At 35.9% G+C, this 26130-nt stretch overlaps 2 protein-coding genes across 5 annotated transcripts in view; both read right to left on the bottom strand.

Annotated features, from left to right (window-relative positions):
* LOC135839444 (putative peptidyl-tRNA hydrolase PTRHD1) overlaps positions 1-26130 on the bottom strand; it is a 168715-nt gene that overhangs the window by 131428 nt on the left and 11157 nt on the right. The gene's annotated exons all lie outside the window — the stretch shown is intronic.
* LOC135839442 (plasma membrane calcium-transporting ATPase 3-like) overlaps positions 4589-26130 on the bottom strand; it is a 32697-nt gene continuing 11155 nt past the window's right edge. For both annotated transcript variants that reach the window (XM_065355454.1, XM_065355455.1), the window contains exon 2: positions 4589-11333. In XM_065355454.1, coding sequence (XP_065211526.1) covers positions 7875-11309 — 3435 coding nt within the window. In that variant the 5' untranslated portion in view covers positions 11310-11333 and the 3' untranslated portion in view covers positions 4589-7874. The remainder of the gene's footprint in view (positions 11334-26130) is intronic.

Below are 26130 nucleotides of genomic sequence, written 5' to 3'. Positions count from 1 at the left end.
CTCGGGTATTTTCTTTCGAACGATCAAAGTAATCCAAACACTTTTCAATCACGTAACAAAATCTGCCTTTCTCGTCACTGACTGGTTATACAAGGCTTAATACAAATAAGCAAAGCTCATTATTGAAATTTTCATTCGATTCGGCGCGTCGGAGTCGCGCCGCTGAATTAATTCCAAAACAAAGGGAACTTTGGCAATAAGAACATTAGGCATGGAAAACAATAGCAGCAGGGAGCAGGCGGTAGTTAATTCTTGCGGTATGGACGTTGAGAGAGAGAAAAAAAAGGAAAACTGCGGTTACGGTTGTCCTTTTCAGCACATACAAACTTGGATTATTGGTTGGCCATATACGTACATGCGATTGAGATAAAAGGTTTTAAATGTTTACCATGTCGGTGCGTACCATATACGTATGGAGAAATGGGACTAAAGAAGGGATAAGACGAGGCCAGCCGGGCATAGGGTATTAGATTTTGTGGTTCTATGTCGTCGTACGTTTAAATTTGGGCCATGTTTTTCGCAGATTATTACACGAGGACGACCGAGCAACCGTCGCGTCTTATCGTTTGACGTATTGAGCGAATTTTAGCAGGGTATACGAGCTCATGTCGAGCAATTAAATGAAAATTGATATGTTGGTTAGATTTATCGTCGTCGTGGGATGTCTTAAAAACACACCTTAGAGGTTTTCAACGAAAATGGCCTCAAAAAAAAAAAGACACGGATTACGCGACGATGTGTCTTTTTATCGGCCAAAGAAGGAAAACGTCGAAATTCAACGTTACAGCTATTTACAAGGAATCGATGGCGAAATAAAAAGAATTTGAAAAATACCTCGAGATGAAAATGAAAACTCATCCGCCAAAAAAAAAAAAAATATTGTAATCTGCGAAATAAACCGCAACGAAGAGCTTTCCCAGCAATCCGTATAGAATCATTCTTCTTTTTCGAGTTTGTTTATCGACGCATCAGTACTCATTAGTTTGACGTTTCTTTGTTACTCATCATCAATCACATTGATGAGAGCCGAATAAAGTACACGAGCTAATATAGAAAATGGCCGACCGTCGACTATTTGTACTGTATTCTTAATTAGCTGAAATGGTTTTTGAAAAACGAAATGAGAAACGCGAATTGTTCCAATTTTTTTTTTTTTACAACTTTCGATCTCGTTCACACGAGATTCGAATATACGAGTAGGTACTTGGTGTAAAAATTCCTATTTGACTAGACGACTAGGCTCGAACAATCTTCGAAATTAAATTACAAATACTTATCAAATGGTAGCCTATTTGCTACGTTTTCGACGATTTCTTCCATACACGAGGGTTATAATGTGCTTAGAACAAATTTAGGTAGCTATAAGCAATTCTATATCGATTTCGTTTTGAAATATTACGAAATTATTTCACCCCCTGTGTTTTGAAAATAACGATTATGGCTAAGAAGTTCACTTCTTCAACCGTGCTTCCTTTTAGCCAATTTTGGCCCAATTCGGTTGTAAAAATTGAAAAACGAAATGAAAAATATTTTTTTTCACCTCGAATTACCAACTCGAAAAATAAATTCCATCCTCGAGAAAATTTTTACCTATCTTGGAGATTCAACGATAACATTTTTAATTTAGCAATAATATATTTTTTCTCAAAGAAATCTTCTCCTGATCTGATGTTTTCAATGCAAAAATTATTATGAAAAGAACGAAAACAATTTATTTTTTATTCGTAATTACTCGAGTGAAAGTTCCAATCATCGTAGCTTTGGTTTTCTTATCAGAAAAAAAAAACGAAATCTCGAAAAATTATTAAGTAAGCATTTCAAAGGATTCTTTGAGACGTAATTTAAAATACTCGTATCATCATCGGTAACGTAAATAACAAAGTTCAACTGGAGAAGAAATTACAAAAAAGGTGCCCACACATCAATTTCAGATTAATTTACAAAGACTGGTGTTTTTTTCCAAGTCGAGAGAAGAGTAATGAAGAGATGAAGGAAGAGAGAAGTCTTTATGAAATGAAATAAAAATGAATCTACGTCTTCAAAATATTTTGCAGGGTTAGAAGGGAAAGGGGGAGGGGTAGCAAAATCTTCAATCTGTACTCATTTCTTTTGAAATTTACTTTAAAAGGTAAGCGCAAAAGCGACGAGAAAAATAATCAATTAGGTGCTTGACTATTTAAAGTCGATTAAAAATCAAAAGGAAGTTACTCACAGACTGAGAATTTAAACGAATAAAAAGCAGCCAACGATTTTAGTGATAAGAGATTAGAAAAGTATGTCAGAAGCAAAAAATAATAATTAGTGAAGTTTACAATCGTGATAAGAAAGAAAAATTCAGTAGGTACTTACTGCTCGAAAGAAAAAAAGCAAATTTTTCCATTCATTTTCCAACCATTGAAAGAATATTTGCTTTCTCTCTTCGTAACTGATTGAAAAATGACACAATTGTTCGAGTAACTGAGAACCAAGAACTCAATTACAAGTAAATCTAATCTTTTCACATAGAAATGAATGATATCACCTTGAACTAAATTTCATTCACATCTCATACCATTAAAAAATCGAATCCAACAAAAATTTTGAAACACCAGAAAAACGAACCCATCAAAAATAGTACAAATGGATGAAAATAAAAATTGATTTTTGAGACTTGAAATTTCAGAGAAAAATTTTGGGAATCTGTTTCTCCAGATCACACTTCATCTCCAAATCCAAAATTTGAGTTTGTTTGGTCTCATAGAGAAAAATATACACATTACACTTATCTCCAAAAAATTTGAATTTTGGGATTTTTGAAATAATTCACTCTCTTCTTGGGCTGCTTGCTGAAATGATCTCTAAAAGAAAGGGTGGGGTGGTATGCTTTAAGCCCCTGAATTTTTTGGATTTTGTGAAAAAAAAAATCCACAAAATTCCATAATTTTTTTTCCAAGTCCAGAAAAAAGGCGTCAGAAGCAGACCAAGGGTTGGAAAAAATAAAATTTTTCAAAAATTCTCAATTTTTGTGCCAGAATTCTGAAAAATGAATTTTTTTTCAGAAAAAAGTTTCCCTAGAATCGTCCAAGCAATATTGGCCCTCTTCTGCAAAACCCTTCAAAATCTAAAAAAAATCAAGAAGATGAAATAAAATAAAAATCCGCGAACATTTTTCAAAAAAATTAATTAAAATGGCCTCCTTTATAGAAAAAACCTCCACAACTTATCCCACAAATTTTTGAATTTTTTTTTTTCATTTTCAAAAGTAATTTTGAGGCTTCTGCACAGAATTACAAAGGTCAATGTTCAAAAGGGACCAGGAGGGGCTTTTCCATAAAAAAAAATCATTTTGAACGATTGTAGCATAAAAATTGAAAGTTGCTGACAAAATTTTATTCGAACATTTAAATTTTTTTTTGGTTTGATTTTCTACAACCATTTTGAGAGAAATCCGGCTTCTCTTCTATTTAATTTTTCTATCGGTGGCTCTGTGTAAATGGCTCAACTTTGCAAAGGGGATCAGGTTAGATTTTTTTCAAGTTATTCCAAGGTGTAAATGATTGAAATTGATGACTGATTTTCGGTCTGAGCGAAGAGTAGCTCCTTTCTGAGAACTGCTATTTTCTCTCTCATTCAATTAAAACATTCTACTCGTACTCGCCTCTCTCCCATTTCTCATTTTTTTTCAAATACGATACCAGCAAAGTAAAAATATTCAAACCTCTCATCTCAAAATCCTCTTCTCACCTTCCCTCACCCAAACCATCCCCTTCCAACAATAAATGAGATAAAAACTAACCCCCGCGATACCTTCTTCTGGCCTCTTTTTCCATTTCATTTTACAATTTCCTTAACATATTCTAGGGGAAAACGTCGTTTTGTATTTAATTTAAAAGAAATACATCCTCTCTTTCTCTCTACTACATAGTATTCCTTCTACTCGTATTTTCTCCGTACCAGAATACCTAATAAAAAAAAACACACTCCACGAATACATTACCTACTTCTTATACGAGTTTAAAAACTTTCTGTTTCGAGCCACGCAACGCATAATAATACGACGACGAAGACGTCGATGGTATTAAAAAGCCAGCGAGAGAGGAAAAAATTCGACGAAAATCCAACTTTCGATAGCACAACACCATCGGCAAAGCGAGCAGACCGCCGTGAAAAATTGCCTATTTTGGAACTCTACCAATATACACGCGAGATGCTCGAGAACAACACCGTAAAGCCAAATAAAATACCGATAAAAACGCCGTTAAAATATTCAACGTATCCGATACCCAGCCGGGAATATTTAATCGATTTGTCAAAAAAAAAAAAAAAAAATCGGCTAAAAATAAAAATCCACATTATTATACAATTTCGACGCCTACTCTTTCTAGTCCGCCAGTATTCATCAACATCACAAATGTTCAAAAAATATCGTTCCCCCTTATTCATTAGGTACCAGAAAATACAGCGTTGACAATTCCCTCCCCCTCCCTCTTCACTCTTTCAACTTTTATTTTAAAATTTCAACCAGAAACCTGTCCGAGCATCGGTGACAAATTTTTTTCCCACATAATGAAGTCATCTTTCTAAAGTAATTAAATAAAATACCAGTGCGAACGAAAACAAGCCAAACTTTACTCTCGCTTTTAATAATAATAAAAATTAAGAAGAAAATACATTATGTACAACTGTCGTATAAAAAAATAAATAAAAAAAACCGCATGGATAAGTGGACCGGGCAAGGTTCTCATAATCCTATGGTTCTCTAACGTACATGTAAGTTTTTGTAGTAAAAAAAAAAAATACACTCTTACATTCGTAGAACAACACTTTTTTTTTATGTAGGTACAAAGTAGGTACACACGTCTCATTCTTAAAAAATAAATAAAAAATGTACATCGAGTGGATCAAATTTCGTTTCCTTTTCGTATTCGAAAGTTTGAACCAATAGGTAAATGCTAAAAATAATAACATTAAATTTTCACCCTTTCAATATTTTCCTGAGATTTTGAAAATTATCGAGGATAAGTTCAGGATTCATGAAAGTTGTTAAGTACTTGCTGACTATATAAAAATTGTGCATTATTTTTGCTCTTCGAGACCTCTTCTACTAGTCGTTCGGATCACCTATTCTCGCGATTTTTCTCGTTTTTGAGAAATTTTAAATGCATTTTAAAAAGGGGGAAAAACAATTTTCATATCAAATACATTTTTTTTTTCATTTAGGGCTCATTTCTAATCTCAAAACATTACTTTCGATACGTCCAATTATTCTTCTTTCAATCCCAGCCCTTTTTTTTATGCAAAAAAAAAATCATGATTTCTATGCATGAATTTGAGATAGAGAAGGAAATGAAGTTTGATCGCGTTGCTTGGTTGCAAATTGGGTGGAAAGAGAGGAGAGGGAGGAGGAAGAAATCTTCAGAAAAAAATTATAAAACAGGGTGTTCACTCTTTTGAAAAAATGCTTTTCCCAGTTTTTTTCAGACCATTTTTTCCAATTTTCCAGGCCCTTTCAAATATTGATTACCCCTCTACGCACGAATAAGGTGGAGGGGAGACAATTTAGCATAGAGGAGGCTTCCAATTGGTTCAAGCCAGGACTTTTGGGAGCCACACTGCTTCCATTTTCAAAAATAACTAGATTTTTTTTTTTTTAAAACACACAAATGGAAAATTACAAAGGTTGATTGAGAAAATTAAAAAATAGAAAATTTGCAATTTATGCAGAAAACAGGACTTTTTTTAGGGAATTTTGAAAAAAGGATCCTTTTTTTTACAAAAATGAAGACTTGACTTTTTTTTTTTTTTGGTATTAGGACTTTTTGACCATTTTGGGCAAAAAATGGAACTATCCAGCAATTTCGGCAAAAAAACAGGACTTTTTGGAAATTTTGACAGACAACATTTTTTTTTGACAAGTTTGGCAAAATTGGAATTTTTTGACAATGTTGTCAAAAAAACTTGATTTTTTAGGCAATTTTGAAAAAAAGACATTTTTTGATAATTCTGGCAAAAAGTGAGACTTGGCAACTTTGGCAAAAATAAACTCGACCTTTTATAGGGCAATTCTGAGAGAAAGAGGGCTTTTTGACAGTATTGACAGAAACCGAGACTTTTTTCCAATAAGTTTGGCAAATTATTGGACTTTTTTTGTTGGAAATTTGAGAAAAAACTAGGATTTTGTGCATTTTTATTGTCAATAAACAGGACTTTTCTGATAATTTTGTCAAAATATGGGATTTTTTTTACAACTTCAGAAAGAATTGAGACTTTTTGACAATTTTCATAAAAATAGAACTTTTGTACAATTGACAAAAAAGGACTCTAGGTAATTTCGAAAAAAAAAAAAACAGGATTTGTTTTACGATTGAGGCCAAAATCAGCACTCTGGAAGCAAGATAAAAGTGACAAACCAGTAAGACTCAAGACCTGAAAACCCCTGCGTTATCGGGGGGGGGGGGGAGGGGTTGTAACGTAAATAAAGAGCTCTAGAAACATTCTCGAAACTTATGATACATCGGTAAAACGAGGTTTAACGCATCGAAGGGGGAGGGCGAGGGGGTAATATTAATATAAAATTCTCGAGCGAAGCAGGGGAAATTTTTTTCATAAGAAATTAAGTGAAATCCGAAATCTTACATAGATGATTCACGATTAGATAGCCAATTTCAGAAGATTCTCTGACTTTGGAATAAAAATTTGAAATTTCCCTGACATTTCCAAAACTTCTCTAGAAGGGTGAAATTCTTCGAATTTTCCAGAGAATGGACACCCTGTAAATTGGCAACGTTGGAGAGGGGGAGGAGAAGAGGATATCTTCTTCACAGAATTCACATTCTATAGTCGTCGTTCTGATGCTAAAATGCATTCAAAAAATGTTGTCTCAAAATGTCTTCACACCACCAAAAGTTATGTCACCCATTTTGCAATAATTTTTAAAAATAACGAATTTGATCCACCCTGTATACAATATACATATACCGGGCATCGTCGAATCAAAATCTACCCTGTGAAAGATGATCGCAGCAAGCAAGACAGGTAGGGCTTAAGAAAAGAGCTCCCTTCACATATACGACCAACGACAACACAACGACCATTTTCAACCCTTCTGTGAATTTCAACCCATCAATACTCACGACATTCGGATACCCTTTGAAAAATTCCCCATCAGTCGACCCGTGACAGATATCTCCAATTTAAAATTTTTTGGCAGTATAAGAGGCGAACGCCGCAGACAACAAGAAGACAGGAGCAATACATGATTATATAACAAAAAAAAAATTACACGAGTAGCTAAAAAAAATTACCACGTAATAAAAAAATTTGATCCACGATAGTGTTCAAGGAAAATGGGATATAGGGAGAGGGAGAGGGTAAAGGTTACCGCGACCCAGACACGATCAATGGTTAAGTTTATAAACGAAGAAAACTGGGTCAACGAAAAAAAAAATTACATACATTATACATAGGTACGTAGGTAGATATAGTAGAAGAACAAAAACAAGAACGATAGGGTAAGAAAATTGAAAAATAAAAAATAAACAAAAAAACAAGAAAACAAACAAAACATACACGATTACCTCTAAAACGGGCTTATTGCTCAAAGTAGTACGATAAATAGTAAACAAAATACTGACATCTTTGTCCGGCGCTGCGACGTTTTGGCAGCATTGACGAAGGGGGTTGGGGGGAGGGGATGGGAACCCTTCGGAATACATTACGTATGAAATCACGCTGCTGCTGTTGCTGCTGCTGCACGTCTAGACATCGACTCGTTTTTTTAAATTTACGTATCACACATCGTCACCCTCGAACATGGCTGATGAGGCCACTGGCGTTGTTGTTGATTGGTCGATGGAGCGATTGGACTGGACTCGATTCCAAGGAGGTTGGTGACTTCAGACCGCACTGACAGCATGATTGAGTCCATCGGTTCGGGCGTTTTCCAATTCGTCGGGCGTGTTATCGGCGTACTCGATCGAAGACATTCTGGAGAGCCTTTTATTGGAACTGCTGGTATTCGAGGTCTGCTTACGTAGAGCGGCGCTGGGCGGGTTACGTCCGTAGCGTTGATCTAGCGCTTGGTGGAAGGCGTTGATCACCCTGATTTGAGTCTGCAGTCTGGTCAGGCCACGTAGCCATAGAATATGTGCGCGTCGTTTGCGGCCGGTTTCCGAGTCGAATTTACCTTCGGTGTGAAGCTGAGGGTAGTCTTCGGGCGGACCTCGACCCCAAGCCAGTTTCTTGGGTATTTTACGCGTAGGTATACTGGTGATTATTTGGCCCCAGAGAAGCGTACCGACGCCGAATAATATACACCATAGCCATTGGTCTAGCGACAGGGCCATTGTCGAGAACGCGCTGCCGCCGAATTGGACAATGACTGCTTGAGCGGCCATTGTGACGAACCACAATCCGTAGAAAATCGGGTTCGAGAAGAATCCGCGGAATACGTTTCGTTCGCCGTGGATTTTACGAGCGTTGATTTCGTTGAACATGGTCATCATGACGAACGTGTTGAAGATCATGGTGAAATGAGGCGAATGGACACCTTCTTCGGCAGCGTTACGACCGGAAGGCACGTCGAATACTTGATCGCCGACGAACAACATGGCGAAAATAATGATCAACTGGTAGATAGCCTGGCCGATGATGTTCTTAGCCATGGTACGAGATATGAGCGGCTTCGTTCGGCCATACGGTTTACGCTGCAGCAATTCCGGCGTAGGTAATTCGGTAGCCAGACAGAGAGAAGCTAACGTATCCATGATCAAGTTAACCCACAGCATTTGGACAGCTTTGAGAGGACTATCTGAGACAGCGCAGGCGCCTACGAAAGCTACGATGACGGCTACCACGTTGACGGTCAACTGGAACTGTAAGAATTTCGCTATGCTGTCGTACACGTTACGACCCCACATCACAGCTTTCACGATACTGCTGAAGTTATCATCGGTTAAGATAATATCGCTGGCTTCTTTGGCAACGTCGGTACCGGCGATACCCATAGCGAACCCTACGTCAGCCTTTTTCAGCGCCGGACCGTCATTGGTACCGTCTCCGGTCACAGCTACGACTTCTTTCTTGTTACCGTAGTTGCTGTCGATGATACCTTTAACCAAAGTGTACTTATCGGTGGGCGATGATCTGGCGAGTACTCGTAATCTGGGCCAAATCTTATCCAGACGTGCTTGTTCTACGTTACCTTCGCGATTACGTATCTTCGAGTTGAATTCTTTACCTTCCATGATAATACCGTCGTCGTCCGGTTTAAGAATACCGCATTTCGTAGCTATCGATCTAGCTGTATTGATATTGTCACCAGTTACCATGCGTACGGTGATACCGGCTCGTTGACATTTACGAATGGCCTCCGGTACCTCGGGTCTGACCGGATCTTCGATACCGACGATGGCTACGGCAGTGAGATCACGTGTGATGGACTCTTCGTCGTCCCAGTTCGGTTCTTTGGCAGCGAGCACCTGATTTGGGCCCGCATTCGACGGAACGAATTCTTTATAAGCTAAGGATAGAGTTCGCAGACCATTACTGGCCATCGGTTCGATCACAGTGCGGATTAGCTCGTCGTACATTTGCGTCGTGAACTTGGTGAGTTCGCCGTCTTTGCCTCGGATATACGTGCATTTCTTCAGGATGATTTCCGAAGCTCCTTTCGAGTACAAAAGGTATCCGCCACCTTCGCGCGGTATCACCGTGCTCATCGATTTACGTACCGAGTTAAAGGTGTAAACTCTGGTGAACATTTCTTCGGTAACTTCGTCTCGTAACGCTTGGTAACTTTTACCTAAGGCTAATACGAATCCTAACAGACCGCATTCCGTCTTATTACCCACGTGCTTGGGTAGATCGCTTTTCTCGTCTTCGGATGGCATGATACGCGACGTGTACGCCGAATTCAACGCTATACCTTGAATGAATAGTCTAGCAACGTCGGCCGGTATCGAACTGAATTGCGGCGTGTTCTTGTGGTACACTCCGGCGATATACGACTGCACCACGGTCATCCGGTTAGTCGTCAATGTGCCAGTCTTATCGGAGCAGATAGTCGTAGCGTTGCCCATCGTCTCGCAGGCGTCCAAATGTCGCACCAGGTTATTATCCAACATCATCTTCTTGACCGAATACGCCAACGATAGGGTCACAGCCAAAGGGAGTCCTTCAGGGACCGCCACCACCAGCACAGTCACACCAATGATGACGAACCTGACGAATTCGTTAATGTAGGCCAATTTCCACTCCTGCTGTTCCAGCACGAAAGTCTTGACGGAGAATCGTACCACCAGGATGATGACGGTCAAGATGGCCAACGCTGAGCCAGCATAACCGATCTGTATAGCTAGCTTGGTCAGTTTACCCTGCAGAACGGATTTCTGGGCTGGATCTTCGTCATCTGAAGACGACGCCGTCGACTCTTCGTCGTGCTTTTTACCATTCTTGTCTTCGTGCTGTTTATCTTTCAAGCTGGATTTCCTCTTTTCCTTCTTCTCTTCGCTGCCGGCTGCTCCCAAAAGAGTCATAATAATACCCGATTGCGAATTAATACCGACTGCTGTTACCAGCACACGACCGCTACCCTCCATGACGTGAGTACCGGATAGGACGATCGGATCGAAAGACTCGCCTTTCTTGACATGATCCGATTCTCCGGTCAGCGAAGACTCGTCGATTTTCAGATCATTACTCTGCACTAGGATACCGTCAGCTGGTAACAAATCGCCGTACTTAATCTGGCATATATCTCCGACCACGATCTCGCCGACGGGTATCTGCTTAACTTCGTTTTTACGTATCACCGCGAATTTACGTTCGCCTTCGATTTTATCCTGCAAACCGCGAAACTGTTTCTCTTTCGAGTAATCGTTAAAAGCGGTCACCAGCACAACCACTAAAACCGAGACCAGAATAGCGCATCCTTCGATCCAGCCGCTCTGCGTTTCCTCCGCCTCCGGTCGCAGATTCCCTCCTTCGTCTTTAGGCGTATACAAAGACAGTAGCAACGAAACGATGGCGGCGATTTCCAATATGATTAACGTGGCGTCTTGCAAAGCTTCCCATACCAGTTGTAAAAAAGTTTTGGGTTTTTTCGGCGGTATCGTATTCGAACCGTAGGTTTCCCTTCGGTTTTGCATATCGGTAGGGTTCTCGCCCAGGCCTTCCGTTGGCGAGGTGTACAGTTTTTTACACAGCTCCGTAATGCCGCCCAGCTCTTTAACTTTGTTCACCGCTTCGCCGCCGCGCAGCTCCATCAGCTCGCGGAGCTGCTTCAAACTTATTCCGAATTGCGTATTCATTTCGACTCGAGCTGTTCCCATTCCAAGCGCAGAATCGCTAGATCCCTATAAGGACACAAACAGAATACAAAACAAACACTCAATTTTTTTTCGACTTTGACAATTTTTTATTTACTTAGTTGTATCGTAATTTTATTTAGTAAATTTTCTTATAAAAAGCTTTAAACACGACGCGACGCGATGCGACAAAGTTAGAAAGATGGGCGGAAGGTAAGCTATCGGTTGCGAGTATTTTTTGTACCAAGCTGTGCTGAGAATTCGGTCGAGATTTTACACACCCAATCTGAAGATGATAGGACACATTTTTGAGGAGGTGGGGGGGGGGCGTTTTTCAGCAGTTTAACGAAATGTGACGCACAAAAGCTCTCAGAAATTGCAAATAATCACAGATATTCATATGTCCCTATTTACATTATTGCATTCAATCATCATAAATGAGCTCTTGTATTGTGCGACTTTTAAAAAAAAATATAGATGAAAAAACACATGCATTTATGTATTATGAAAAATTTGATACCATTTTATTCCAGATCAAAAATATTTTGGAAATTTTTCAAAATGAAATAGGCTACGTGAAAAAAATGAAAATATGTACGTTTGAAATAATGAAACATTTCTTTGGATGATTGTATGTATTTTAAAAAATAAAATGAAAAATATACTAAAAAAGAGCCATGACCTCATGATTCTAAAAGGTAATTTTTGAACTGGCACACCTCGATTTGAACGAAACCACGCTAAATTGAAAGAGTATGTTCTTAAACCCCAGCATCCAAAATTTTAAAGCCCGAAGTTTATTTTTGGATTTTTAACAATTTTTTGAAAATTTCAAAAAAATCAAAAAAGCTATTTCAAGGACAATTTTTGAATTTTTTCATGAAGCATAAATTTATTTGAGCAAAATGATGCAATTAATGATTTCTTCAATCCAACTCCTACACATCAACAATATTAACTACTTACTAGTTTTGGCTCATTCTCAGGGCCTTTCTTTGTATTTCCTTCCTTAGAGGGGGTGGGTGGGGAGGGGGTAGACAACGCTATATTGAAGTTATAAGTCCCTAATTCTCATACCCCCACCATTGTGTTTTGAGAAAAAAATCGAAGTACATACTTACTTGAATTAATTTTTTTTGTTTAAAAAAATTTTAAACTTTTTTGAAATGAAAAATTTTTTGATTACTTTTTTTGCTCTTCAAGTACCTAATAATGTCCCATAATTCAAAATTTTTTGAAAAAGTTGACAAAATTTCATTTTTTCAGTTTTTATGGCAATTTTTCGACTTTTTCGAATTTTCCTTTCAGGGGACGCAGTTCTTTTGCGTTCCCCCACAAAAAAGCCCTGTCTCAAGTCTTCAGCCAATTTTCAATTTTCTCCAGAAATGTCAAGTCGCTTTATGGAGGGGCCAAAAATAACTCTGGTCTGCGTTTAGGCACCCTCTCGATCTTTTTAGGGTACAGCAAAATTTCAGACAGCAAGACAAGTTCAAACTGAATTTTTACCCTGTTTGTGCGTAAATGCCCAATAATGGTGAAAAAAAAAAAATTTCTAACTGAGAATTCAATTAAGATTTGCATAAGAAGAAGACTTAATTTTTCAAAGGGGAGGGTGGGGGTAGGATGATTGCATTTTTCCACTCAACAAAACATGACGCACGAAAGCTCTCAGAAATTGCAAATAATCACAGATATTGATATTCATATGTCCCTATTTACATTATTGCATTCAATCATCATATGAGCTCTTCTATCGTGCCAATTTTTTTTTACATTACAGACAAATTTTAGCATCCAACATGACATGACATTTTATTTATTGCGGATCAATGATAGGTTTTTTAAAAAGTTTCAAAACCAAACACGGTGAAGTTTTTCAAAAAAATGTTGATGAATCATTTATTTGATCGTATTTGAAAAATCGTAGGAGGAAAATAACGAAGAGACTCACAAGATCAGCTTTTAAATTGTCACTTCTTAATTTGGACGAAACCAAGCGAAATTAAAAGAGCAAGCTTAAAACCACCTCAACCAAAATTTCAGGTCTCAAAGTTCATTTTTTGGTTTTTTGACAAATTTTGAAAAAATTTAAAAAGTTTAAAAATGTTGTTTTTGACGATTTTTGAACCTTTTTTTCATCAGGAAATACAAAAAATTTCTCCGAAAAATTCAAATCGCTCTGAAGGAGCCAAAAATGAACTCGAGAACCTATAATTGAGGTAGATAGGAACTTATGGAGCACCTTTTAATCGTTTCCGGTCCCTAAACAATTTTGGTCCTATTCATAAACGATTCTAAAGAAAAGTGAAAAAAATCAATTTTTTAAAGAATACAAAATAACGATGATTTTTCTGCCAAAATATCGTCTGGTGTGTTTATACGACCACCTCGCTCGAAAAAAATCGCAATTTGACCATTTTTAGCTTCTCCAGAGCAATTTAAAATTACTGAAGAAATTTGGAAATTCGCTGGTGGCTTCAGAATGGGCCAAAAACTTGTAGTCGTTGATGTGTGGAGTTGAATTGAAGGGATTATTCATATCGGTTCACTTTCCCCCAAAAATTTCATATTTCATAAAAAAATTAATTAAAACCGCCCTTTTTTGAATTTTTCAGATTTTCAAAAATCCGTCAAAAATTCAAAAATCAACTTTAGGATTTGAAATTTTGGATCTTTCCTTCTCTTTTCTTTGAAAAAATAACTCAATAACGTTTTGAAGGATCGACGAATAAAGATTGATTAACACTTTGTTGACAACCAAAAAAAAAAAAAAAAAATCAACAAAAATCTGTTCAATTTTTTTAGGAATTGAAAAATATTCTCTTATTACATTCCATCTCGCCAACTTCAATAAAATGAGATTCATAGACCATTACTTGATTTTTTATTTTTTCAAGACGAAGTCTGCATTCAGAATGAACTTTTTTCACTGATCTTTGCCCTCTTCTCACTGATGCGATGGAATTGAGCTCTCAGAAAAGGCAAATAATCATACACATTCATATGTCCCTATTTATATTTGCGTCCAGTCATCATACGAGCTCTTGATTTTGGTAAAAAAAAATACGTTATTTTCCTCCAAGTAGAGAAAGTTAACTCAACGAAGATTTTTAAAAGAATGTTCTCGGTAAACCACGATTTTTTTGCTCTAGAGAATTCTTTGAAAGATCTAATGGAAGAGATACTAAAGCGATGTATTATTCATCACATTTTCTACTTTGAGCAAAAAAAATCAATTTCAACACCTGAGAATTAAAAAATGCCAAATAAAATTCATTCTCAACGGAGTAGGTACCTGTTGAAATCTAGTAACTGAGATTTGAAAAGTAAAAAAAAAAACAAAAAACAAACGTACTTTATAAAATCAACACAATAATTTATAATAAACAAAATTGGAAATTCGAGCACGTTTGCACGTTTTCCTTTTTTACTTCTCAAACTTTTAAAACTGAAAACTAAAAGTTTTTAAAGATTTTCCAGAAACTACCTACGACACTTAAAAATTTATAATAAATATTTCAAGGCTTCTGATGATTTATAATTCTATGAGAAACAACCCATCTTCATTACAAATAATTCAACTCAGTTTTTCGGAATGAAAAAAAAAAGAAAGGGGAGGACAGATAATCATTGAAAATCCATTTTGACAAGGAATCACGCGTTAGTCATCCAGTTGTGAATAATTAATCGTAAAAAGGAGATGAGAGGGATTTTGAGTATAAAAATCTTCTAAACCTTAGACTCATTGAATATTGCTCTTAAAAATCATGACGATAAGTTTTATTTATAATTTTATTGTAACGACATGTTATCACAAACACGTGATTCATCCTCGATATGCAAATTGATAAACGTTTGTGAAATAAGTTAATTTCCTGTGAAAAAAACGTAAAAAATAAATAAATCACCGCTAAATACGTCAGGGATTCGGGATTCATCATCAAAATACGTAAATATGAAGCGTAAAAAAAAATCGTCATTTCAATTACCTAATTTTTCCCCTTTCTCTTTTCTACAAAAATCAATTTTCTCGACTGAAATCTCAGCACAGCTCATGGTACGTATAAATACACAATATACTACATATATCTAGTACCTAATTAATAATATCGTCTTTCATGAACCTAATGAACGTCTAAACCTTGTATATTTTACCATCTGTACTACTTATAAACAGATGTGCTGCCTTTCCCTAAACCTACTTGAAAAAACTTCGGTCCCTTTCCCTATACGTTTACGAGTTGACTCATTATATGTATGAACACATTCTATAATTATTTCTACATCCACGAAGAAAAAAATCGACCTCAGTGATCCTTTTCAAACTGACTCATAAAGCGAAACAAAACGTCATCGAATCCCCACATATTATGGCATATCGATATTCGTATTCGCGTTTATTTGATCGATCGATCGCAAGCGTTCGCCTCCAAGGCTACCATGTGTATAAACCGTAACGCGAAATGCATAAAACCAGTTTGGTCTCCTCTCAGATACTAGTATACGTAGGTAGAATACAAAAGTATTCGCGAATCCGAAACTATACACTTGATATACAAAGTGACCCGCTCGCTAACAAATCGCCCGAGTAGAATTTCGCGTGTTTTCGCATACTTGAATTCGAATAAATTCCTCTTCTCTTTCTTCGTCAGCTCGTAGTTACATTTTAAACGACTAGGATTTAAAAAATTAACCGCGTATCTGTTCATCAGAGACCGCAGAAGATTTATGAAACTATTCAAACCCGAAATTCGAGCCATTTTTCAACAATTTTTTTAAATACACGCTACCTAGTACATATAAGATGGAAAATACAGCAAGGCGGTTCCGCATGGAAAGTAAAATAGCATTCTGTATTCTATGCCAAATTTAAAATTGAATTCTTGAATAATAAATTATTTTCCTTGGAGCAACAGGTAAAATACTAATGATATCGATGATGAAGGTACTGCTGAACCAAGTCAGCGAAAGGGGATTTGAATGGGACAAGAAAGTGCTGAGATGTTTCAATCGAAAGATCAAAATTTTAAAATCCTTTTTTCACTGAGCTGATTCTAGGCACAACAAGCTGCAGCGTGGAAAAGAACAGACGATGAAGCATTTGCAACTCAATTGCTCAACTTCCCCTTCAACTGGTCTCAGAAAACATTATTTTATAATCCAAAGTAATGAAGAGAGCAACATGTTTGAGACTGGAAAATTTTTAAAGCCAACGAATTGTTTTGTAGAATTTTTAATTTTTATGAAATGAAACTGGTTTTTAAATCCACAACCAGTTTCTACCTACTCTAGAAAAAAAGCAAAACGAAGATTTATTATGAAAATAGCAATGCAAAAAAAAACTTCTGGAAAAAATCGCTAGAGGAGGCAAAAACTTCGTCTATTTTTGTACTTCAAAAAACGAACGAATGTATCAAAAATTCCACAGGATCCTTATTATTTTTGCGTTCGATTGCTAACATTTGACTCTAATTTACACGTTCCCTTCTCAATGGCCCCTTTCACACGTTTTTCAGAACTTTTTCAGTTACTCCCCCACCAGATGTATTAACTTATGCTCTTTACACAGTTTTTCCAACAATTTTATACAGTTTTAGTTTTAAAAAATACTAGGGTGTCCGCCCCCTGGGCTGCTCCGCAGCCCCAACCCTAGCTCACAACCCTCCCCCTCAAAAAAGTTGAAAATATTTCCCCTGAAAGTTCAAAATTGTTGATGAACTGGCAACGGTTTTCTCCAATGTAAAAAATCCTTCATCTCAAGGTTTCCATTTTTAGTTTCAGTTTTCGATTCACTTTCAGTTTTTCTTTATTTAGATGTCGTTCAATTTTCTTTGTTTAAATTCACATTTATTATTATAATTTCTTCTTTTTTTTATGTTTTACTTTCAATTTTTTGTCTTCAGTTTTATTTTTGCACTTTTTCTTGATGTCAGTTTTTCATTCAATTTTATTTTTTTTGTTTTGATATCTTTCAATTTTTTTCTCCAATTGTTTTTACATTCATCATCATCATCATTTTTTCTTGTTTTTATCCATCAATTCTTAACATTTATTCTTCTTCATTCCTTTTTCAGATATCTCATTTTTTTATTGGATTTATCAATTTCCCATAACTGTTCTGTTATCATTTTATATTGTTTTATTTTTTGCTCATTTTTTCATTTATTCATCATGAATTCATTTTTATTCCTTTTCAACCGTATTTGTTTTATCTCACTTCAATTCATTTTTTTGAGGGGGGAGGGGCATTTTTTTCTCAGCTTTCATTTTAATTTTCAAATATTTCAATTTCCTTCAATTCATTTTTTGTTTTTTAACGATTGAGTTTGTTTATAAAAAATTAACTACGTTTTTGTTTTTACATTTTCTTTTCTTACAATTGTTTCCTGGTTTTGATTCTAATTTGATCTGATTTCTTTCCATTTTCTTTCAGTTTTTTCAAGATTGATGCGGTTTCAATTTAGATTTTGTTTAATTCATTAATTTGTTTTTTTTTCTTTTATTCCTTATGCATTTGTTTTCCATTACTTTTCTTTCTTTGTTTCATGACTTTTACCTTACTTTTTATTTTCGTTTTCAATTTTTTCAAATGTCTATATTAATTTTCTTCATTCTTCCTGTTTTTTTTTCTGGTTTACTTACTTTCTCAATTTATTTACCTATACACTTAGAAGTTCATACTCTCATTCTCAATTGCTATCTTTTTCCTTTGTTTCATTTTATTCAGATTTCCTCACTTCTTCAGAAATCATGAATTTTCAAAACAAATGAGTAGTTATAGAAGGAGAAATAGTCGGCTGCAAAGTATAAGCTGGATGTTTTTTTGTATTTTGAATTTTGATGATAAGAAAAATGCCTAGCAAATGAGAAATATTCGGCCGCGAAATGAAAGCTTAAAGTTACAATTGTCCAAAATTGTGCATTTTTAATTTTTTGGACTAAAACTAAAAAATTTTGAATTCTAAATGTTTGATGACATATCTATGCATCATGAGGAACATTTGAAAAAAAAATTAGCGAAATCGGTCCAGTGGGAGAGGCTCACCGACTGGAACAACATTTTTCAAGATTCTTTTAATATATATAGATACTATTTTCCAGGAATTTTTGAGCGAAATTCATGACTACATTTACCATAACCCTCATGACCTTTACCTAGAATCTCTAGCCTTTTTCATGATTCAATGTTTCTCGCAAAATTTCAAAATAAAGCAGACGGGCTTTTGATAGGATTTTTTTCAAACACTACACAATTTTTTGATTTTTGGGGGGGGGGTCGTTTTTTCAATGTCGTTGGATGATTTAGGACTTCTTTTGGCGAGGAAAGTATCAAAAGTAACTCAAAATTTTAATAATTTTCCAACTATTAAAATGGGAGTTCTAAAAAGTTGATAAATTGAGAATTCCTAATCATGGTATCTAACAGAATATTTTTTTGAAAAAAATCAGTACTTTTTTCAACCCAATTTTCAGAATCTCTCCACTCGACCTCCTCCTCCCTCCCTCACACACAAAAATAATTAACAAAGTCAAATTTTTCACAGAAAAATTTAAAAAAAAATTGAAATTGAAAGACAATTTGTAAACAAAGTAGTTTTCAATTTTATAAAAAAAAACTATTTTTTTCAATGATCTGAAGGTTTTTGTTGCACGTTTGAATTTTTACATTTTTTCACTACCTTTTTCACTAAATTCACCACTTTTTCACTACTTTTACTACCATTTTTAAAATCACTACTTTCATAACTTTCACTACTTGTTAGATAGATAGGTACCCGGCTGATGCCTATTGAAGAAAAAAAATAATTTTTTTTTTGGTAAAAATCAGGATTGTTCGATACCCTGCAATTTTTCTTACTTACATTTTTGTGAAAAATTTTACAGATGACTTGTTTTTTTTCCCCAACTGATCACCAATTGAGAATCACCTCAACCTCAGAAAACCCTTTTCTAGATCACCTCCAACTCTTAATTTTTTATGATCGTCAAAAGCTCGGAACCTTTGAAACAAGAAACTGGTAAGATTCATAAAATCCAGTTTAATCTTGTATTTTCTGCTGAAAGAAGTCTCAAAAGTTTAACAATTTAGGCACCTACCAAAATGAAAACGGTGGAGAATAAAAAAAACTATGACATTGTTCCCCTCACTGCAATCTCGTTTGATTTTAGATGGCGAGGGTGGAAGGGAAAGGGGGAATTGACCCGACTAATCACTTGTTTTCTCAGATAAAAAAAAATGAAATTGAAATTCTTTAATATCAAGTTCGAAAATTTGAAACTTGTTTGATTAAATTCGTTATTCATTTCGGACTCTTGTTTTCTTCAGCCCTCCAGGAAATTGAGGGCTGGAACAGATTTCCATTTTTATCCTCCGATTTTCACGTCATTGGGGCGGAAAAAATACCAAACTACTCAACATGAACTTCAACTATCAAAATTGTAATAAAATTGTTGACGAGGTAATCACTCGAAGTGTTGGCTTTCAAAATTTTAACAGGAGTCCAATTTTTGGAAAGAACATATTATGTACATAGTCTAAAACCCCCATAACCAAAATTTGAGTCACCCAAATCGATTTTTATATTTTTGACGAATTTTTGAAAGTCCTAAATTACGATTTTCTGAAAATCTGTTTTTCTTTTTTTTTCATAAGCAAATACATTTTTTGAAAAATGGGGCACAACCAGTTTTGAAGCCAATACCTCAAACTGGATTCCACTATTTTCAATAATTTTGGAGCCTCCCACGAGATTTTCAATTTTTCCAGTATTTCTGAACGCCAACATGAGTAGAGGAAATCAACTTGAGCAACCTTGAATCGAGTTCTAGCTTAATCTCTAGCAGTAAACAAACTTCAGAGATCAAAAAATAAACCAGAACCCAATTTCCAACTGCCTAAATTTATTTCCACTCCTTCTGAAAAAATTCAAAAATCCTGGAAAAATTGAAAATCAAGCAGTAGGTAGGTCCTAAAATAACTGCAAATACGGAATTTCTGATCCGGGTGCTTGGTTTTGAGTAAGAAACAGCTATTCACACGAGTTTAAAAAATTCCTTCAAAAACAGTCATTTTTTGTAGGTATTTATTTTTTCGCTTCGAAAAAAAATATGCTAAGGAAGTTATTATTCAATTTTTTCTCGATTTCTTAAAAGTCTGATTGAATAAGGTGGTAAAATCCAATACAACACATTTGTAATTTTGAAAATTCATTAATTTCATCCCAAATCTCGAAATTCATCGATTTCCTTTCCAAGTTTTCAAAAGTCACGATTCAATTACCTAAAGACCAACTGTGGCCGAAAATAAATTCGATACGTAGGAATCGCCTTGTAAAACGTAATAGATTTATTCCAGGAATATTTCCACGAACCCTTCTCAATCCATTCGTACACTGGTAATACATAATTGCAAGTTCACCAGCATCCATACAGCGTGGGAGTGGGAGATGGAAACGTGCAAAGGGCGAAGCGGAATTTTCTCCAGCTCGATATCTCGTCGAGTTTAAAAACCTACACGGCACAGGCACAGCGTGCGATATCGCTTTTCGAAAAACTTTCTTTACTTTTTAAAAATTCATTAGCTGTAAATTAACCGTCTCTGCGGCCTGAACCGCCACTGCTTCGTGCTTGTGCCTCGGCCTACATCGTCGTCATCGCCCAGCCATAGATGGCCTGGTTCTTTTTCGCAAGTGTATCGTTCTACCCCTTTGTCGTAACTGCTGTGCCCTCGATTCCAGCACATCACTAAGTAGATAGGTATACACTGGATAAGTGCAGGAAAAAAGTTTCGCTCTCATTGAATTTCGCCCTCGTTGTACCAAACCATTTCGAGAGGTTTACTTTTCACTCGCGAAATATTTCCATCTTCGCTAACGATAATAAAAATTCCACTTTGTAACGAAAAAAATCTATCATTTTACGTTCTTCTCTATCTCTCTTTTTTTTTTTACTTTTATTTTTGTACTCCTCGGCGTATAGTCCGCTAACTTTTCATCGTTCGTATCGAAGCCAGGTGATGGAGAAGGGCACAACGCATAGCCGAGATTTTTCCACAATTCTTTATTGTATAAACTTCTTCTAAACAGCGATAAAATTCAAATGATGGAAATAAAAAGAGAACTTGTTCAGCTCGTCACCTCACCTAGCGATTTTTTTTCTGCTTTTTTGCCTTTTTACAACAACAAGTTCATTACGCGGAATAAAGAGCGCGAATTTCCCATTCCCTGCTGAACGTCGTCGCTCGACGCGTCTTCTTCTTCTGGTAGCAGTCGACAATTTTATACGCTCCATTTGACAGTTTATATTCGTTTATTTCCGAGCCGACGAGAGAAGTGGAAAATAAAAGCAAAAGTCTGCTACAATATTCTTTCTTTTTCCAAATACACGTTATACAACAAAACGAGAAACGAAAGGCAAAAAAACAACAACACAACACCAAAGCCCTAATAATTTCCGGAATTCGAGTAATTTTAAATATTATCGGGCCGGGTTAATCGTACTGAAAGAGGTATTTTAGCAAAAGGTAATATTCTTAAAGTTCTTATTCGTGTTTCCCTTTCAACAGCTTTTCAAGATTCAGGTTCACTTATATGCTTACATCTCTTTTGATGCTTAAAGAACTGAATGTTATGAGGAAAAAAACAACGAAAAGGAAAGAACCCAACAATGCGATGGAAGCGAGTCGAGCATCGAAGGGTGAATTTTCCATGAAACAGAGACACCAATTCCAAGCAGGACTTCGTGAATTTTTTTTTTTCGACAACTCTTTTGGGAAGTGTTGAAAGAGCTTCCATAAGTTCTAAAAATCCATTATTAAAATATCTATCCTTGTAGCCTGATCTGGAGTCTCCAGTAGAAGTTGAATTTTTTCAGCACATCAGAATTGGCGAATTGCTAAATGGGGGTGAGGGGGGGGTCAAAACTAAATTTCAACTGTTTCGTTTTTTTTTCACTTTCAGCCAAAATTTAATTTTCAAAAATTCTCCAAAATCCATCAAATAAATTTCAGCCCCTAAAATTTTAGCTTATGAGATATTCTTAAATGATCTTTTGAAGTATCTTTGTTTAAATTCGGAATTTTTCTGCCAATTACAAGACTTTTCGCCAAATTTTTTGATTCAAGTTGAATTCAAAATTCATTCCAAAACAGACTAGAAAATTTCAAAAAACACCCAACCTCTCGCGATGACTCAATTCATACATACCAACCACTCAATTTCCTCCTCCGCCGACTCAGCACTCCCCTCCCCTCGCCAACCACCGTAATTTGCAAAAAATGACGTCAAAACGAAATAAGAAAATTCGCCCAAAAACACGACGAAAATCCTACGCGTCAACACGTTTCTGAGAATACATATATTCGTATAGAAATTAAATCAAGCAAAAGAGACACACGCGTAGGAGCCTTACGTCTTCTTTTCAACCCCTCTTCTTCATCCATTCTTTTGAATAATTCACGTATCGCAGAACACATATCCTCTCTGTTGCCATCATGTGCAAAATTTCACATCTTGTGTTTGGAAAAATTCGTCAACTGTTCGCAAAACATTATACTTTTTAACACCACCGATAACGTGTCAACTACATACACATCTCGTTCATACAACACGAGTCGACGAAATTTAAAATTTATTAAAATGAAAGACGCAGAGACAAGGCAAACATTACGAGGAGGAAAAAAAATCCACGCGAAAAAAGTATATGTAGGTCTAGGTAGTGTACGATATCGTCGATGTTTTAAAAAAAATTAGCATGTTGCATTATGGCGGTTTGAAAGACTAGACAGTTCATTACTACCGGGCTATGTGCCAAAATTTTCATCTAATACGAGGAAATACAGCCGATGGAAATTATTCTCATTTTTGAACGCCGCGCTGTGCTGCGTTACAATTTGCCTTCATGACGAGGTATTTCCCTTTTCTTTTCCCCTGCATGAAGAAGCAGCAGCAGACGACGACGACGGGGCTTTCGAGACGTCGGTATCGCTATCATGGATTGCCCAGATAGACCCAACTAGACAGGCGGAGAAGAGGAGGAAACACGCGAATGTTTTTAAATTTATCACACGCGGTTAACCGTCGTACGACCTTCGCTCGATTAATTTTTTCATCAGTCAGTCTTTTTTCGAATTTTTTTCCCCTCGAGTAATTATTATTATTCCTTTTTATCGGAAATATCGCAGATGAGTTATTTTATCGGTCGTGACGCGAGAAATATTGAGAAAAAACGTTTCTAAAATGAACGAAACGATGTGTTGTATTGTGTCGAATATACGATAAGGTGTTCGGTTATTTAGATTTTCGAGAGAAAAACAACGTTTTGTAGCTAAATTCGGGCGATTACAATTAATTTTCGATGATAAGAACAGTTTATTTTAGAGCTGAAGGCTGAAGAGTGTGAAATTGAGGAGTGGAATCTGAAAAATGAAAACAGATTCAAACTGAACGACTTTGAATCAGTGGGAATCGACATGTCGCACCATAGTTTCGAAATATTTCGTTTTTCGGGGGAGGGAGAGGGGCCATACGAGTCGTATCCGAAATTGAAGTGAATAATAGAACTCATGTCAATATCCTTGAAATCCTTACAAGTTCAATTTTATGGTGTTTAGACTTTTGACCGCGGTTTAGGGTACTGGTGAGGGAAGAGGGGGGGGGGGGATTTCAAGGAAGATGGATTGAAAAATATATGTACAACTCAATCCAATTTTTTAACGGAGGATTTTTGCTGAAAAAAAATTGTTGAATTTTAATAAAAATGGAGGACACAAATGTTGAGATCCCATTTTGAGGATTAATTCGCTGGCTGAAAAAAATCGTGAAATTTTGATCCAAATGGGGGATCTGCGTGACCTCAAGGATATTGAGATCCCATTTTGAGGATTAGTTCGTTAAAAAGGAAATAAAAAATGCTCTTCACTGTAATTTTTTTTCAAATTTTCAAATTTATATTTTTCAGCTTATGTGTTCATAAGAAGAACTTAGATTTCACCCTGTAAATTCAATTTTGAGTTAATTGTTGATTTTGAATCTCCAATCTAGGTATTTAATTAAAAACTCTGTAAACAGATTCACTCGAACTTTAGTTTCACAATTTTAGAGGTATGAGCTTTCTCAATTAGGCTGTTTTGAAACGAGCTGGCGAAAATTTTGTAAGTATTATTGAGAGAACTAAGCCCAAAAGCGAGTTGATTTCACATTGAATGACCCTAACAGGTCGTGTGAATCCTCCAAGTAATGAAAAAGTTCAGCATTTTTAATTGAAAGTTCTTTCATTTTCTCTCAATTTACAGCTGGACATCGAAAAAATTGAAATTTGGGGATAAGAAAGCTACGTAAAAAGTGAGTCTGTAGAAAGACTCCCAAATGTTGGGAACACACTGGGGAGAAATGGGATTGAATCGAACAATATTCACAATTGACGAGAGATCTGAGAAACATTGTGCTCGAAGTACTGAAAAAATATTCAACATTTTGATCAATTTGAAGATATAGGAGTAATGAAAAACAACCTCTCGAGATGTTCATCTCAGATTTGAACGAAACCAGGGTAGGGGGGATGGGGGGGGAAGACATGGTGGGAACCTCACGTAACCAACATTTTAGCAGCTCGAATTGATCTTTCGATTTTTGGCGAAGTTTTGAATATTCGAAATTGATCATTTTCAGCGATTTATGCTTCAAAAAAAATTATGACAATTAGTCCTGAAACTTATTTCAACTCCCCCGAACCGAATTTTACCATCTATTTCTGATCATTCTGGAGCCTCCAGCGCGATTTTAGATTCAATCAGAATTTTAAAAATTTCCCCAAAAAGCATGGGAATTAAATTACAGGGTGTCTAACAAAACTCCGAGACAAAATCATGACTTTTTTCATGAACTATTTTTCTCATTTTTACCGCATGAAAATACCCCCCCCCCCCCTTCAAAAAAACCAATTAATAACTTGAAATTAGGAAACTCTTTTTAAATTTGTAGGCAAGTAGATATTTCAGTTTACTTTATTCATTTTTCTGATTTTTTGAACAATTTTTTTTCTTTTTTTTCATTTTATAGTCATTTAAAAAAATTTCCAAGTGTGTTTCAAGCAGAATTCATGACTTTTTCATGACTTTCATGACCATTAGACACTTTGAATTAGAGCAGTTAAAAATGGGTCGTGCCTTAGCTACCCAAACGGTTTCCATGTCTTCTGGAGAAATTTTAAAATTCTATAGAAATCTAAAATCTTGCTGGAGGCTTCAGAATGGCTACGAATCGTGAAATTCGGATTCGGGAGACTAGTTTAACAGCCTCAAAGTGGATTTTTAGCAACGCAAATTGATTTATAATACTTTTGGAGACATTTTTTCAATTCTGGAGGAATTGAAAATCTTACTGGAGGCTTCAGAATGATTGAAAACGGTGAAATTCCATCCGGGGAGTTGATATTACTTTCAGGGCTAATTTTCATCATTATTGTCAATTATTGAGGATTTTCGAAAATTCGCCAAAAATGTAGAAATCGGTTTAGGCAGCTGGAATTTCGATTATGGGTGAGTCAAACCATGCTCTTTCTAAAAATAGCAGTCTTGATCAAATCGAAGGCGGACACCCTTGTGAGCTTTTCAATTTTTGCACAAAGATACGGTCTATTTACAAAATCACACTCTACAGGTGAAAAATTCCGTTCTAAGTAGGCTAATTTTCCTAAAAATTCGATGCTTTGGGAAACACTGAAGTTCATAAGATGACAATAAAGACTTTGTTTTCAAGATAACAACAAACGAACATAAATAATTCCAACTGCTAAAAATAAAAACAATCATCAAGTTTCCAGAATCCCACATCCCAGAATGAAGCTT

This window comes from Planococcus citri, chromosome 3, assembly GCF_950023065.1.
Source record: "Planococcus citri chromosome 3, ihPlaCitr1.1, whole genome shotgun sequence".
Classification (NCBI taxonomy): Eukaryota; Metazoa; Arthropoda; class Insecta; order Hemiptera; family Pseudococcidae; genus Planococcus; species Planococcus citri.
Note: the sequence above shows the minus strand (reverse complement) of the source record. Positions and strands in the feature narration are given on the sequence as shown.